The following is a 16,208-nucleotide window of genomic DNA, read 5'->3' as shown; positions in this document are numbered from 1 at the left end:
TTATTATTATTATATAACATTGGTCTCCAGGTATAAATACTGGAATATGGCTTCAGGTTCAGTTCTAAAATTTTACTTTTTAATTTTCGTTCACTGGCATCTCTTTTTTTTTTCTTCAGGATTAGCCCAATGTCTGACTCAGTCACAAGGGGAATTTTTCAGCCCTGATTTTCCCCTTAAATATCCCAATAATGCAGACTGCAAATGGACGCTGCTGAGTCCTGAGGGGATGACGGTTTCATTAAACTTCATATTTGTCACCTAAGACATGGCTTTTCAAGTGTTTATTGAGCACATTGAGTAATCATTCACATTGCAGGCTGGAAAATTTAAGTGAACCCTTGAATTTAGTAACTTGTAGATCTTCCATTAGCAGCAACAGCCTCCACCGAATGTTTCCTGCAACTGCTTAAAAGACTGGCACAAAAGTGAGGAGGAATTTTGGATCATTTCTCCCAACAAAACTGTTTCATTTCATTCTTTAGCCAGTCTTTAGTACATTTACTTGTGTGCTTTGGGTCCTTGTCTTGTTGCATCACACAACATCTCTAAGCTTTGGGTTATGGACTGTTTCCCTGACATTCTCCTGTAAAAATGTCTTGATAGAATTTTGAATTCATTGTTCCCTCAATGATTGCATGGTGTACAGGCCCAGAGGCAGCAAAGCAGCTCCAAACCATGATGCACCCTGCACCATGCTTCACATTTGGGATGAAGTTTTGGTGTTGGTGTGCTGTACCTTTTTCCTCCAAACATAGTGGTGTAGATTTTTGACAAAAAGTTCAACTTTTGTCTCATCTGTCCACAGAACATTTTCCCAGAAGTGTTGTGGAACATCCAGGTGGTTTTGGGTAAATTTGGGACATGCCACAATGTTTTTTTTTTTTTGGGCCAGCAGTGGTTTCCTTCCTGGTGTCCTTCCATTAACACAATTTTTGTTCAGTGTTTTTACTGATAGTGGACATATGAACGAAGACTTTTGCAGTTTGTAAAGTTTTCTGCAGGTCTTTTGTTGCTACCCTTGCACTCATTTTCACCTCTTTCAGGATTGCCTGTTGCGCTCTTGGTGTGACCTTTGCAGGACGCCCACTCCTAGGGAGTGTAGCAACAGTCCTGAATTTTCACCATTTGTCAACAATTTGTCTTATCATGGATTGCTGAACACTCAGGTCTTTAAAAATGCTTTTATAGCCTATTCCAGCTTTTTTGATCTCTAAAACACACCATCTAAAATCCTGAGAAAGTTGATCCTGTGAAGCATGGTTCAGACTACGCACATGTTCTAGAGAAGAACAGATTTGTCAGTAACCAGACCTTTGTGTGTCTTTATTTAAAGGGCAAAGCACCTGTACAACCCATATGTCCAATCTCATCTCCTTAATTGAAACACCTGTTTCCAATTTGCTTTTGGAGAAGTTGCTTAGCACAGAGGTTCACTTACTTTTTACTACACAATATGCTCGATAAAGACATGAAAACTACTACTTTATGTGTGTTATTAGATTAGTCAAATTCTGTTTGTCTATAATTGTGACTTAGATGAAGATTAAACCATATTTTATGTGTAATTAATGCAAAAAAAAAAAACTGGTAATCACAGCAGTTGGAGCACACCAAGCTCCGCCCCACTAGAACTGACTGCCATGTGTAGGGGTCTAAATGGGCCAAAATGATTAATTTTCACCCAGTCGTCAGAAGTTTGAATCCCGACAATACGACAGCCGTCGAAGGCTGAGTGGCAAGAGAGAAAAACTGTCCATGTTCTCTGGGTAGGAGGGGCATAATCTCTCTCCCCTGTCAATCAAAGCAACGAGGGTGTCTGTTAGCTGATGTATGCAGAAGAAGCCAGTTAGCACTTTCCTCCTAATGTGTTGGAATAAACCAGTTTTCACTGTAAACTTTATTTTACAATCGATATGCTTGGCTTTAAGCGCGAAAACCAATCAGAATCCAGAATTCAACAGCGCTGGGGAATAAAATATAATCCCACTTTTTTCATATTTACAGGTCCGGAGGAGTCTACAACCGAGATGGAGGACAAGGAGTGAACTCACGGCGACTGATCATTTAATTAAATAACTCCACTGGATCATTTCACTGAGCTTCTTCTAATAAAGCATTCTCTGAAGGCTCAGCAGTGTGGTGAAGTGTGTGTTATGGTGAAGAATTCATTATTTACCTGTTAAAGTCAACAATAACTGCAGAAACACGGGACACCATTTTAATTTATTAACATTTAACACCAATTTCACCAGAAGAGCAGTTTCAATACATCATCGTTCAGATTAGAGGTTTCATATGAAATAAAATGAAGTGCGACGTGTTATTTAGAGCACCACAAACATTACAGGTAACATTTACAGCATGGCACATCAGAGAGAGAGAGAGAGAGAGAGAGAGAGAGAGAGAGAGAAAGAGAAGAGAGAGAACAACATTTAGGATTTAGGAGGAAAGAAAAAAAAACTGTGATAAAGAAAAGACCGGCCTGTCACAACCATGACATGACTGATTAATCATAATAATTTCAGCCGAAGTAATTTGTTTTGCAGATGTACCCCAACATCAAATGTACCTATAAATGGATAAAAAGTATTACATTCTTTAATAAATAAAAAATTCTAATCATTGGCAAATTGCTCTGGTATGAGAGGAATATAACACTTGGGGCCATGCTGTTATAGGAAAATAATCAACTTCATGGTTGTAACAGTAACTCCACTTCATTACATCGCAATGTCTTTGATTATTTTCCTGTAACAGCACAACACGCGGTGCACTTTTATACAAATGCTTATGCTTGTATTATAAAAGTGACCATTGTTTTGTGACAATTAATCATCAGCCGAGTTTTATTAATCGTGACAGAGCCAAATATACGAACATATACGAAGATTAAAGAGGAAAAAAACGAGAGACAGATACTGAAATAAGGGAGAGATTGACAGATAGATAGTAAAAAGAAAAAAAAGGAAAAGGTAAAACTTCATATTGAGAGAAGAAACACAAAAAAAAACAATAGCATGAAAGAGGCAGGAGAAAAAGGAGAGATACGAAAAGAAAGCGAGAAACAGAAGATAGACAGTGACAATGAACATGTTAGCAATGAGTAGACCTAATGCTAACCGCTAATTTCACCCTATGCTAGCAGGCTACTCTTGGTTTCACCATGATGTTACAGTTTCACACTTTTTTCACCTTGCATTGTTCAAATCACTCTACACTGATTGCTAGTGGGCGTGTCCTATTTGCTGCCTGTTGCTATGGTTTCCTAGGTAGCGCCAGGGAGGAATATCTGCCCAAGCTAGCTACAGAATGTACACAAAACCACTTACTTGACCAAGTATTCATGTATTAAAGGTGTCTGTGCCGCAAGCCACTGTACAGTCAGGGTTTTTTCATATAATTTGCCCCACCCATCAAACAGTGGCTCCGCCTCCTGCCACTATAAACTGCAGCTCTCAGAAAAAAGAAAGAAAGAAAGACTTCTGGCTAATTTGGCAGTGTGAATAAATTAGACACCCAAAAGCTCAACAGCAGTGGAGCTTTGTTATAATTTAAAGGAAAACTGCATCCTGAAAGACATTAAATATGTTCATACTGAAATATTTGAGGTGTGTTTAGCGATTCTGGTGCTGACTTGTTGGTTGGTGCGGCTCTTCCTGTATTCCTGGGAGAAGTTAGCAACTGTGTGTCTCTCTGACATCACAGACTGATGCTGTTATTGCTAGCAAAGTTACGATGGCGTTCAACAGAAAAAAACATTCGACAGTCTTAAAGCAATCAGTGGTAACTCTGAGGTTGCACTGGATGGAAAGTAAAACCTTGTGGTTGAGTCCCAGCATTCTGAACTCTCTATCCTGATTGGCTAGTTGACTATCACTTCATCTCAGGGGGCGGAGCTTAGTTTCTGAGGTCACTATACAGACTGAAGATGAATAATCACTTTTGACTTGCAGCTAATTACACCAAAGTTTCACATGTAAAACTGGCCAGAGTGAGGAGGTTGTTTCTATGGAAACCATCAGTACGTATTTAGCATACAGTTATGGTAGAAAACTGGACAGCAATGGGTCATTTAGCCAAAATCTCCGACACCCAAAGTGTTTTATTATTGCAACTGTATCCAAGAGGGCTAAATTGAGAGGAAGTGGACAAGGGTGTATTAAAAACCAAATCACAGCTTGTACGCCATCTTGATTATTCAGTGGATGTAGATGATTAGCCATGACGAACCACCAATACAGTGACATTATGAATGCTGAGTGCCTTCAAAGTATGTTGTTTGTTAAAAAATAAATAATATTTTAATCAAGTTATAAAAACACCTATTAATTGTTTACTTAACTTCTGGGTTTTTAAGACTTGTCATAATTGCTTCTAAATCTACAGAATCAGCAGGAAGGCCACACTCCACCTAAAAAACCTGTGTAAAATCAAAAGGTATATGAAATTATTTCAGGCACCATTTACCTAAATCTAGCACGGATAAAAAGCAAGCTAAGGTTAAACCCCAAAGCAGACTGTCGCAAATATAAAATTAATTTTAAACCGACAATTCGGCTAAAATTTAAATGTCCACAGAGTCCCTTCAAGATGTTGCCAATCAGCCGAGACATGTTTGGTGACAAGTGTGCTTCCAAGCTAAAGTAGTTGTCCAATAACTGCAAAAGATTAATAACTACAGGCCAGAAGCACTTATGAAGATCTTGGAGTTGCTCCTCCTCAGACTTCTCCAACCTTTGGTCATGGACCATCAGGACCTTGTACAGTTTGGGTGTGGAGGATGACCTGATCTACATGCTCTACGGACCCACTGTCAGGATCATATTCTTTGATTACTGCCTCTCCAACTAGGGAACAAACTCGATGCCTCTATAATGACTTGGATCATGGACTATTTGACCAACTGGCCACACTTGAGTTGGTAATCAGACAATCATCCTGACCTTCTTCCTATCAGCCTTTCAGAACAACAAAATTTTGTACCACCTGTAGAAGTTCTCTGATGGATCCTCCATTGTAGGGTGTGTCCACAATGGAGACAAGTCAGTGTACAGGAGGCTGGTGGAGATATTGAGGTGCAAGGAAATTCAACACAGAGGAAGTGGTTGTGGATTTTCAAGATTGTTTGACCTCCTACAGTTAAGGGTGGAGAATCATGTTCTTTGATTTCTCCCGTGAATTCAACATCTCCTGCTTCTCCAACCGGGGAACAAGTTTGATCCCCCTACGGAATCCTGTATTGCAAATCATCTGACCATCAGACTACCATTTTGTGAGTCACACCAGAATTGTGTGTCAGAGGCGTTGATGAGCAGCACTGGGGTTCCACCATCGTAAGGTGCTTCCACAATGGAGACAAGTCGGAATAAAACATACAGAAGGCTGATGAAGGTCTTGTGGTGTAGGGAAAAGCACCTTCAGCTCACCAAATGCAAGACAAAAGAACTGGTGGTAGACTTTTGGTGTGTTAAGAATCCTGCTCTTTGGTTTCTCCAGTACCTTCAACAGTATCCTGCCTTTCTGACAAGGGAACAACCTTCTATCTAAAGTCTCTTCTATCTACAGGCATCTACGGTCTCCTGGATTGCCAACCATATAGGCAACCATTTGTGAGGCACCAGAACTGTGTGTTAGAAGTGGTGGTGAGCACCATGGGGAACCATCGTCTCCCTTCTCCGGACTTCCAGAGCACCACCAGTTTGTACCACCAGCAGAATTCTCTGGTGCCACCTCCAATGCAGGGTGCGCCCATAATGGAGACAAGTCAGAATACAGAGTACCTGAGGCTGGTGAAGGTCTTTCAGAAAATCCTTCAAGCTGGTGGAAGAAACCACATCAGCATCAGCAAGAAGATTAAGGCGACACCACTGTTGGATTATTCGTACATATACATTTAGCGCACCACACTAAACTGGAGGCTATAAGCATCTGGTATATGTTGGCTAGCTGGAGCCGTGTAGCTCCAGTGCAAAAAGAAAACATCTCATTTGCTCATTTGACTGATGCTTTTACCCAAAGTGATTTACAATTGAGAAGGGATAGAACGGGGCACTTGAGAGTTAATGGTCTTGTTGAGGAACCCAACAGTGGCAGCTTAATGGAGCTGGGATTTAAACTCACAACCTTCTAATCAATAACCCAGTGCCTTAACCACTGAGCCACCACTTCCCACCGAATGACTGACAACATCTTTAGTAAAAGCAGACACTGTGGACATTTGTGGACATTTTGTGGAACTGTCGCTTTAAAAACTGTTCAAGTTTTACATCTAAACACCACTTTATCAACTACAACCGTCCATTCAATACTAGCCATGTGTCGATATACTTTCATACCACAATAATTACCTCGACTTTTATCACGGCATATGATATCATCACCATACCGTACGTACCTCACTACCATCATCTGCAACCCTCAGAAGCTCCATAACAATATCATGCATCCTTACTCTCATGATAACTGATTATCAACACATGCCTTATTCAATACTCAATCACAGTTCCCATTGTGAGCTAGATCAGGGAGGCATGGGTGTCCAGTAGCTGCCTGGTTAAACAAAATAATAAAAAAATCCACAAAAAATCTACACAATGTACATAAAAGTTTCACATATTTAACTTCTTATAAACAGGAAAAATAGAAGAAAAAACAAAGTTATAAATTACTTAGCATATACTTTTTTCTATTCTGATCTGCTCCTTCTTGATATCCTACATCCTGGCATCTTGAGCAGAGGATAAAACAGGAAGTGGAACCCCAGCCGGTCCCATCCTGATCATCCATGCATGTGCTGCCCTCTAGTGAAGTGTTTAGGGTTTTTTCTTTTTTTTTTTTTTTTTCTTTTTGTACAAAACACAATGTTGCATCCTGTGTGACAGCAGTTCAATCCAAAACAGGAAGTTTAAAGTGAAACCGGGTGGTGGGTGCATCAGTAATTTACGTTCTGTGAGCAATTTCAGTCAATGCCTACAAAGTCACGGTGGAAAAATGACACACACTACACACTGGTTCTGTCAAAACATTCTGAGCCTCTGTTTGTAAAAGTGAGGGAAAAAAAAAAAAAAAAAAAAAACACTTCCTGTTTCTGATCGTCTGATTGGACTGTGCTGCTTCACCCCGGAACACCAGCTGCCATTTTTTTTTTTTTTTTTTTTTAACATAAATGGAATGAGAGACATCGGTGTATCCTTCACTGAATGTGTCTCATTTCCCAGATCTGTACATAACTACGATATCCTACAGTAACGCTGAATGGAAAAACTTCCGGTCTCTTCCAAGTTCCGGAGATTTACTGTTTGTGCTGTCCTCGGGCGAAGTGGCAGGCGAAGTCGTACCTGTTCCTGCACCTGTGGCCGCAAATGTTACACTGGAAGGGGTTTTCGTAGCCATGGCAACCCATGTGAATGGTGTAGAGGACGTTATCGGGGAAGTAGATGTGGCAGTGGGGGCAGTGCTGGAGCAGCTGAGGCTCGTGGCTCGGGTTCGGCGTTCCCGGCTGGCTGTTAGTGCCGCTGTTACTGGGCGTGCTCGTCCGGTCGCTGCACTGCCCCCCGTGGGCCGCATCCCGAATGTCCGGCGTCGACGTGAGCGTAACGATGGGACAGGTGACGTTGCTGGAAATGGCAGCCGATGGTTGTATGAGGAAAGAGGGTTTCTCTTCGGGTAGGGAGTCTGCACCGGGAGAAGCCGGCGTTTCCGACGGGAGGCTGGAAAGTTGTCCGGCCAATGCGGAGAGCTGATTGAGTGGGTTGTGTTCCAAATCATTCGTTTTCTCTACATCTTTTGCGGCCAAGCTGACGTAGGGACTGTGCAGATTGCTCCTCTCGTCGCTAGCGCCAACGTTGTCGTCAGTGTCGTTTTTCCTGTGCAGGCCTAGGTCGACTAGGATGCGGCGACCGTATGCGAAAGCCCCGCCCCGTTTGGACAGCGCTGAGATTGTTCGGCGGTGGGAAGGAGGAGCCGAGCGGGTGCCCTTGCTGGGGAGGATTTTGTGGCGTCGGCGGCGGTGGTGTGAGAGGTTGCTGCGGTCACTGCAACGGAATGCGCACAGCTCGCATTTATATGGTTTCTCGCCGGTGTGAGAGCGCATGTGGGCCTCCAGGTGGCGCTCATACGCCGAGGCGAAGGGACAAAGATGACAACGATGAGGTTTTTCACCTGAGAACAAGAGAGAGAGAGAGAGAGAGAGAGAGAGAGAGAGAGAGAGAGAGGTTAACCAAACTTTTACTGTAATGTTAAAAAACAAATAGCCAAACCTCTCAAAGTAAAATGTTTAAGGTGAAATATCTGTGATACGATAGAGTTTTGGGTATTTGCTTTTTCACACACTTCTTTTTAAAACTTCAACACCAACTCATCTGCACAATTTTTAATCTTCCAGCCACTAAACTCTTTAACATCCCCTCAGAATCTGTGGAGGCAAGCTGTAGACCTTTATTTTTCTGTGTTTTCTAAATTGCTAAATCTGTAGTTCCTATCAAGTAATTTAAAAAAAAAACACACACTTTCCATCTACTTGAATATCTATATTTAATTCCCTTTTAATGAACACTTTATCAGAGAACTCCTCCTCAAATCTCTGGAACCAGGATTTATGCAATTTAAAAAAGACCAATTAGTTTTGGATATTTTAAAAACAAATGCTCCAAATTCTCATCTTGTTGACAAAACCTACACTCCCCACCCACTGCTGTACTCAGGTGCACCACATGTCTGTGTGTAGCTATTGTCCCATGAATAAGCCTCCACTGTAGATCAGCTGTCCGCCTTTCTATGGGAGGCTTATACAGGGCTCTCCACCTCTCCACCTGTCCCTCATGAGAAAGTCTGGTCCTAACAAATCTGGCCACTTCGATGCTCTTTGCTGTCTCAGTGAATTCAAATGCGTAACTTTCACAGTAATGTAGTACAGTGCTTTATTGGATATAGACTCAAAGTCTCCCAGTTGAGGGTTTTTGAGGGATAAAAATGAACAAGCACCTTCCTCTTCCTGTTCCTCACTAATAGCTGGAGCAATCATAATTTTTGGAAAATCCTGCTCGTCTCCTTTGTCCTGTAGATGTCCTCTTACAATGACGTTCCTGTATCTACTCGGTAACAGCAAAAATCTAATCCTTCAACTTTGAAATAAGACGTGTTGAGCTGTAATCCTGTCACCACTTTAAAGGTCTCCTCAGCTCTCCATCCATTCTTATCTAAGAGATGCCCAAGCTTCGTGACGCCATTCCTTAAAAGACATGCTCGTACATTTGCTGAAGACAACAGTCTAGCATGAATAATTGGATTAAATAATAAAGGTTCTTCAAAAGCTTAATCCTCTCGCACATTTACAGTCCTTTCCACTTCTAAAATTATCTTCCAGGCTTGAATCATTGACCTATAAACTGGTGTGAGCTCAGACAGACTCAACTCATCACTCTTTAATAAAAATACATGCATATTAAGTCTGAGACTACCTGCTCTGTTCAGGATTAAACATGCAGTTTGCGTCCACGCCAAACCTTTATGACAGAGCAGTCTCTGTACCACTTGAATTCTAAAGGCACAAATGTGGCTCTTGATATCCGCCAGGTCTTGACCTCATTCTTGAATTGGTAGAGAAAGTGTTGAAGCCCGTATCCAATGCTGTCCACTCCAAAAAAAAAAATCTATAATTGTTCTCTGTACTTTATAAATCAGTTCGTCAGGTGGTTGCATGACAATTACCTTGTGCCATAAACTAGAAGCAGCCAGATTATTCACCACCAGAACTCTGCCTCTGTACGACAATTGTGGTAATGACCATTTCCATTTAGACAATCAGGCTGACACCTTTTCCATCAATCCCTCCCAATTTTTGACTTGAAACCGAAAAACTCCCAACACTTTTAACCCGTCCGTTCCCCGTCTCAAACCACTGGGAAGCTGTGATTCAATTCCCAATAATATAACATTCGCTTTTTTCCCCAATTAACTTTGGATGTGGAGGCTTTTTCATACTGCTTAATACCTGCATTTAAAATTGCAATATCATTCTGTTCAGAAATAAAAACTTTTATATCATCAGCGTATGCTGAGAGATATACGTTAAAACTTTTTTTCAGCACCTGACATTGAGACTCCTTTAAGTTCTCTCCTAAGCTTACACAAAAGAGGTTCAATAGCCAAACTATACAGCTGTCCTGACAGAGGACAACCCTGCCTAATCCCTCTTGGAACATACTGGAGCACTAAGTCCTCCACCCACTTTTACAATTACAGATACATGATTATACAGCAATCTAATAAAAGATATAAAGTTATCACCAAAGCCAAAATCTTCCAACACATTAAAACGATAATTGTGATCAACCCTGTCAGAAGCTTTCTCTTGGTCTATTGAAAGAACACCCAAGTTAGAATCATTAAGACGACCAAAATCAATAAAATCACGGATTAAAAAAAAAGATTTCCGGAAAACGATATGTCTGATCCTTCTGAATCAATGAACTTAAGTAACCTTTAAGTCTCTTTGCCAAACATTTTGACAATATCCTGTAGTCCACACAGAGCAAAGAAAATGGCCTCCGGTTTTTTAAGAGCCCCAGATCACCTTTTTTGGCAGTAGGGAAAGAACTGCACGCCAACAGCTAACTGGAAATATCTTCCTCTTGAGATATTCCAATAATACTTCATGATAATCCTTCCCCAAAACTCCCCAAAACCGCTGGTAAAACTCATCTATTCCTGGAGAACGTCCAGCAGATGGCTGTTTCATTGCCTCGGTTAGCTCTGAGAACGTAATTCCATCATCTAGGGTCTTTTTTTGTTCAGATCCCAGCTGTGGTAGGATCACAGTTCTCAGCGCTGTATAAAGAGGTATAAAAGTCCACTGCTAGTTCTCTCATTTCCATTGTGTCTGTTGTTATTGTTCCAATAGGACAGCGAAGATGATGCATCTGCTTCTGATGGACAGTCTTTCTTTCCAGATTAAAGAAAAATGTACTTGGGGTTTCCATGTCCTTAATGGAGCAAAATCTTGACCTTATTAAAGCTTCTTTTACCTGCTCTAACAAAAAAAGATCCAGGTTCATCTTTCTTCTTGTTTAAAACATCACTCTTTACAATCTTATTATTAATAAAGTCACTTTGACTTTATCAATGTCCTTCTGTAGTTTTTGTACAGTTGCCTTCATCCTTGCAGCGGTGTGAGAGGTATAGCTTTGGCAAAAATTTTTAATTTGTACTTTGCCTACATCCCACTATTGACTAAGATTTTTAAGACTTTTTTCTCTTTCCAATTTTCCCACAACACTTTAAAACTATTACAAAATTAAACATCCTGCAACAATTTCACGTTAAAATGCCAAAAGTGGCTGGGCTGTAACACGTTTCATTTCATTAGAAGCATTTATTACTCTATTGTTCTGCCCATATATAATCTACCTAATCTAAGCTTATTAGCCACTATTTTATCTTATTTCTATACTTCCTTCTCTCCATATATTTATCAAGTCAAATTCTTTAACCATTTTAGGAAGAACTGCACTCGATTGGCCATGAGCCTCCTCTCCATTCCTGTCAACTACAAAATCTATATACATCCATTTTCACTGAAATTTTGAAGAGCATTTATGAGTTTCATAAAAACTTCCACTCTTTCTGGCCCCCCATTTGCAGCATAAACATTTACAAATACAAAAACAACACCTCCATCCTCAATCCTGCCTTTTTCAATCTCCTCAATAGCCAAAATATTTAAATTCAAACTTTTAGAGTATAAAATAGCTACACCTGCACTGGTGTTTAATCCATGACTACATACAAGTTTTCCTTCCCACCACTTTCCCACTCCATCTCATTTTCACTGTCTGTATGTGTTTCTTGTAAGAACGTAACATTTATCTTATTGATTTTTTCAAAAACTCTGAGACTATTGCTATTTTTGTCCTGTCTCTATCCCATTTATATTTACAGAGGAAAAGAAAAGAATAATGAGTAAAGACAGCAGAAGAGAACGCAGTGAAAAAAAAAGTCATCCGGTGTAATTTATTCATTTATGTGAAATAGAGTTTTGTTTCTCCGCAATTTTGTTAACATTTTCCTCAGTCTAAATCTTTTTTTTCCTACTTACAGCCTCGTAACTTGCGTAACTCGCTGTAACACTACCACTGAGGCCATACATTTTTCTAGATCTGGGAAAAAAATCTTTTACTTCTACAGTCTTCCTAAATGTTTCATCTAGAAAATCATTAATTTACTGCAACCTATACAAATCATCAACTTGAGATCCAACTTCAGAGATATCAGAAAACACATCATCCTCTCTCACATCATCATCATTCCCCACTTCAGAACGATTTGATGACAACTGTATTTGTACCACATTAACCTGTTCATCCGCTTTTTCATTTATTTGGTCAACCACTTCCTTATTTCCAATTACATCTGTTCTTACAGTATTTTCAGCAGCACATTTACATTTCCTTCAATAATTATTTCTTCATTCCTCATACTATCATCATTCAGCTCTATGTCACTTCACCACTATTTTTTGTTGCCTGAGATTGTTCTTCATTGGATTTTTTTCAGAAATTGCATTTGAGTTGGGTACATTACTCGCCGTAACTCCACTACTACCAGCTTTGTGGCCTAAATCTCCACATTCATTTCACAAGCATTTCATTCTAACGTGCTGGTGTATGGCTTCCCTTCATTCCACACACGAAAAGACAGATCTAACTCAGGTTCATTCAGAAACATCAGAGTCTGTCTTCTAAAAGACAACACATGCTTTAAAGCCGAGTTTTTACACCAAGTAGAACCATTTTGATTGCACTTGCAAACTTACCAAAGAGAGAGAGCGAGAGAGTGTGTGTGAGAGAGAGAGATGTGATTTATAACATTCATGCCAATAAAGCACTGATGAACTGAACTGAGAGAGAGAGAGAGAGAGAAAGAAAGAAAGAAAGAGAGTGAGAGAGTGCATGAGAGAGAGAGTGTGAAAGGGAGTGAGAGAGAGAGAAAGAGAGTGAGAGAGAGAGTGCATGAGTGAGTGAGAGAGAGAGAGTGAGTAAGAGAGAGAGAGAGAGAGAGAGAGAGAGAAAAAGAAAGAAAGAAAGAAAGAAAGAAAGAAAGAAAGAGAGTGAGAGAGTGCATGAGAGAGAGAGAGAGAGAGAGAGAGAGTGTGTGAGAGACATGTGATTTATAACATTCATGCCAATAAAGCACTGATGAACTGAACTGAACTGAGAGAGAGAGAGAGCGAGAGTGTGAGAGAGAGAGTGAGAGAGAGAGAGAGAAAGAGCAAGAGAGAGAGTGTGAGAGTGAGAGAGTGAGTGAGTGAATGAGTGAGTGAGAGCGAGAGCGAAAGAAAGAAAGAAAGAAAAAGAAAGAGTGAGAGAGTGAGAGAGAAAGTGAGTGAGTGTGAGTGAGAGCGAGAGAGAGAGAAAGAAAGAGAGTAAGAGAGAGTGTATGAGAGCAAGAGAGTGAGTGAGTGAGTGAGTGAGTGATTGAGAGTGTGAGAGAGTGAGAGAGAGAATGGACTTAAATCCACTATCAAACATTTGTTCAAAAAGAGTCCTTCACTGTTACAATGGGCGGGGCTTTGTATGAGCTCAGATTGTGATGTCACAAAATTTCAACAGCTTCTAACCAATCACATCTGATATGCAAATTATTAGAGCATAACAACGTTGTACCTCTAGTCATTCAGCAACAGTATATGTGAGTTGCTATACTATATAGGCAACCTAGCTAATCTTAGTGACGGACAGATGGTGGTTGTCATGGTAACATTATACTCTGACAGCTTTGACTAAATTGCTAGCTGTTGGCAAACCGACTAGCTACGTCAGGTAATGTTAGTGATCTTAGGATATTAGAGATGTCAGGAGGATGTGGGGGCGGATCCTAATTTGCATATTCATGTATATTCATACTGGAGGTTACCCGTGTGGATGCGGATGTGCTCTATGAGCCGCGCCGTTCCTCTGGTGGCGTAGTTACAATAACGACACTTCAGCTTCCCGTCGTACGTCCTCTCGAAACCGTCCACCAGCATGTTGGACCCGTCTTCCAGAGAAATGTCCACGGGTGGGTGGTCCAGTCCATTATGTCCCAGATCTGACGACATAAACACAAATTACAGTTAATAAGATTAAAAAAAAAACACAGCTTGTCATGTTGCAGAGAAACGTAAACTCCTCCTTCTGTCCTGAAGATGTCGGAAAACCGTTGCTATAGAAACAATAACGTATCAGATAAAGCTGTGATTTGTAGCTGCGTTACTGTCTGAGCTGCTGCTCTAGAAAATTCATCAGCACCTTCTGTGTGACCTGAACCTGATACACACCGGTGTTAAGTGTGTGTGTGTGTGTGTGTGTGTGAGAGAGACCTGTCGGGACGTCCTCCGTGTCTTTCACACCGCTGACGGAGCCTGAGATCATGTTCACATGTTGGGTTTGTTGGCTCAGATACTCCTGAAAGTCCTTCACGAAATCCAGCGTCTCCGGCTTCTCCTCGCCCATTGGGAAGATCAGGACCGGTTCCTGCTGTCTCACACACACACACACACACACACACACACACACACACACACACACACAGAGTTATCAATGAAGCTGTTAATCTTTTTTTGCTTACATAAAACTTCACAGTGCGTAAAATTTACACTAATTAAAGCACAAAAATAATTCATCACCAATGAAATAACCACTAAAATCAAATTAAAAAGAAAGAATGAAAAACCTTAAAGAAAAGATGTGAGAAGAGCAGAAAGAAAGAGAAAGCGATGGATGTGAGACAGAAAAAGAAAAACGTGCAGAAATAAAACACACTGGTCTGTGAATGAAGGTAAACGTGTAAAGTGCGACAGTTTTTACGACAGTAAACAATGTTGACATATTGTTACTTAAAAAGAATTAAATAATGCGTTAATTATAAATATTTAATTAATTTAATATAATAAATAATTCACACACATCGTTGTGAATGTTATTACTAGCTCAGATTTAGATCTTGGATATAAATCAGGTATCACTTGTTGTTGCTAAGATGCAGCTTCAGTTTATTTAGTTACTGTATTTTCTACCGTATTCCTACACAAGCCCCGCCCCTTCGCGCTATGATTGGCTGTATTGTTCCGTCTCCTGCGCTATGATTGGCTAACAGAGAAGTCAAGCTAGCCAACAGGCAATTTATCCAACCAGAGCAGGTGGGCGGGGCTTGCCGTATTGTGGATGGGGAAAAAAAAAAAACTAAGACGTTAGATAGCATCTAGCTCGTCAGTTAATTAGTAATAGTGTGTGATTTAGTTTAGTTTTTACTCACCCGTTCAGACAGCCGAGTCTCGGTGAAACAGAACAGAAAATAAACACTCAATCCGCGAGGGATAAACTCAATCAGATATCCGAGTAAACACCTAAATATCTCCCCATCTCTGATGATGCTAATCCTAGCTAGCTAAACAATTAGCTAATAAAACGTTCTTTTATAACATTGACAGCTTTATAAATCCACTCCTGAAGACGACGGACACTGTCGTTGGGTGTCTGAGAAATCGCACAGCCCTGCTAGCTAAGCTAAAATATCAGCCCGAGCTGACCCAAAACAAAAGGGAACACTTCCCAGGAAGTGCAGAACGCGAGTGCATCGCTAAATGTCTTCCGGCTATTCTGTTCCTTCTAACATTTGGTTCCTATGTTACTGAAGAGCATAAATCTGGCACTGTTACAGGACGCCTCCTTTGCCACCAGTCAGTTCCTGAAATTCTGCCCTGCTTCACCAAGTGGCCAAAAGTATGTGCACCCCTGACCATCTCACCCATATGTGGTTCTTCCCCAAACTGTTTCCACAAAGTCTGAAGCACACAATTGTATAGAACGTCTCTGTGTGCTGTAGCTTTACAGTTTCCCTTCACTGGAACTAAGAGGCTCAAACCTGTTCCAGCATGACAATGCCCCTGTGCACAAAGCAAGCTCCATGAAGACATGGTGTGTGAAGGTTGGAGTGGAAGAACTCGAGTGTCCTGCACAGAGCCCTGACCTCAACCCCACTGAACACCTTTGGGATGAACTGGAACACCGACTGAACCCCAGACCTCCTCGACATCCCAACATCAGCACCTGATCTCACTAATGCTCTTGTAGCTGAATGAACACAAATCCCCACAGCCACGCTCCAACATCTAGTGGAAAGCTTCCCAGAAGAGTGGAGCTTATTATAACAGCAAACACACGGGGAAT

At 40.9% G+C, this 16,208-nt stretch overlaps 1 protein-coding gene across 1 annotated transcript; it reads right to left on the bottom strand.

Moving 5' to 3' along the window:
• Window positions 1-2,207: 2,207 nt before the first annotated feature.
• Window positions 2,208-15,618, bottom strand: ikzf5 (IKAROS family zinc finger 5). Its single transcript, XM_026948195.3, has 4 exons — window positions 15,295-15,618; window positions 14,360-14,516; window positions 13,915-14,088; window positions 2,208-8,163 (listed from the first exon to the last, which is right to left on the bottom strand). The coding sequence occupies exons 2-4, from the start codon at window positions 14,490-14,492 to the stop codon at window positions 7,295-7,297; spliced, it is 1,176 nt and encodes a 391-aa protein (XP_026803996.1). The 5' UTR covers window positions 14,493-14,516; window positions 15,295-15,618; the 3' UTR covers window positions 2,208-7,294.
• Window positions 15,619-16,208: the final 590 nt, after the last annotated feature.

Source organism: Pangasianodon hypophthalmus, chromosome 10 (genome assembly GCF_027358585.1).
Source record: "Pangasianodon hypophthalmus isolate fPanHyp1 chromosome 10, fPanHyp1.pri, whole genome shotgun sequence".
In the NCBI taxonomy this organism is placed as follows: Eukaryota; Metazoa; Chordata; class Actinopteri; order Siluriformes; family Pangasiidae; genus Pangasianodon; species Pangasianodon hypophthalmus.
This window is presented reverse-complemented; position numbering and strand designations above follow the sequence as displayed.

Coding starts and splice junctions, on each gene's coding strand:
- ikzf5 (XM_026948195.3), bottom strand. CDS start 14,492: ATGGGCGAGGAGAAGCCGGAGACGCTGGATTTCGTGAAGGACTTTCAG. Junction 14,089..14,359: donor CACGGAGGACGTCCCGACAG/GTCTCTCTCACA, acceptor TTATGTCGTCAG/ATCTGGGACATAATGGACTG. Junction 8,164..13,914: donor GCACATCCGCATCCACACGG/GTAACCTCCAGT, acceptor TCTTGTTCTCAG/GTGAAAAACCTCATCGTTGT.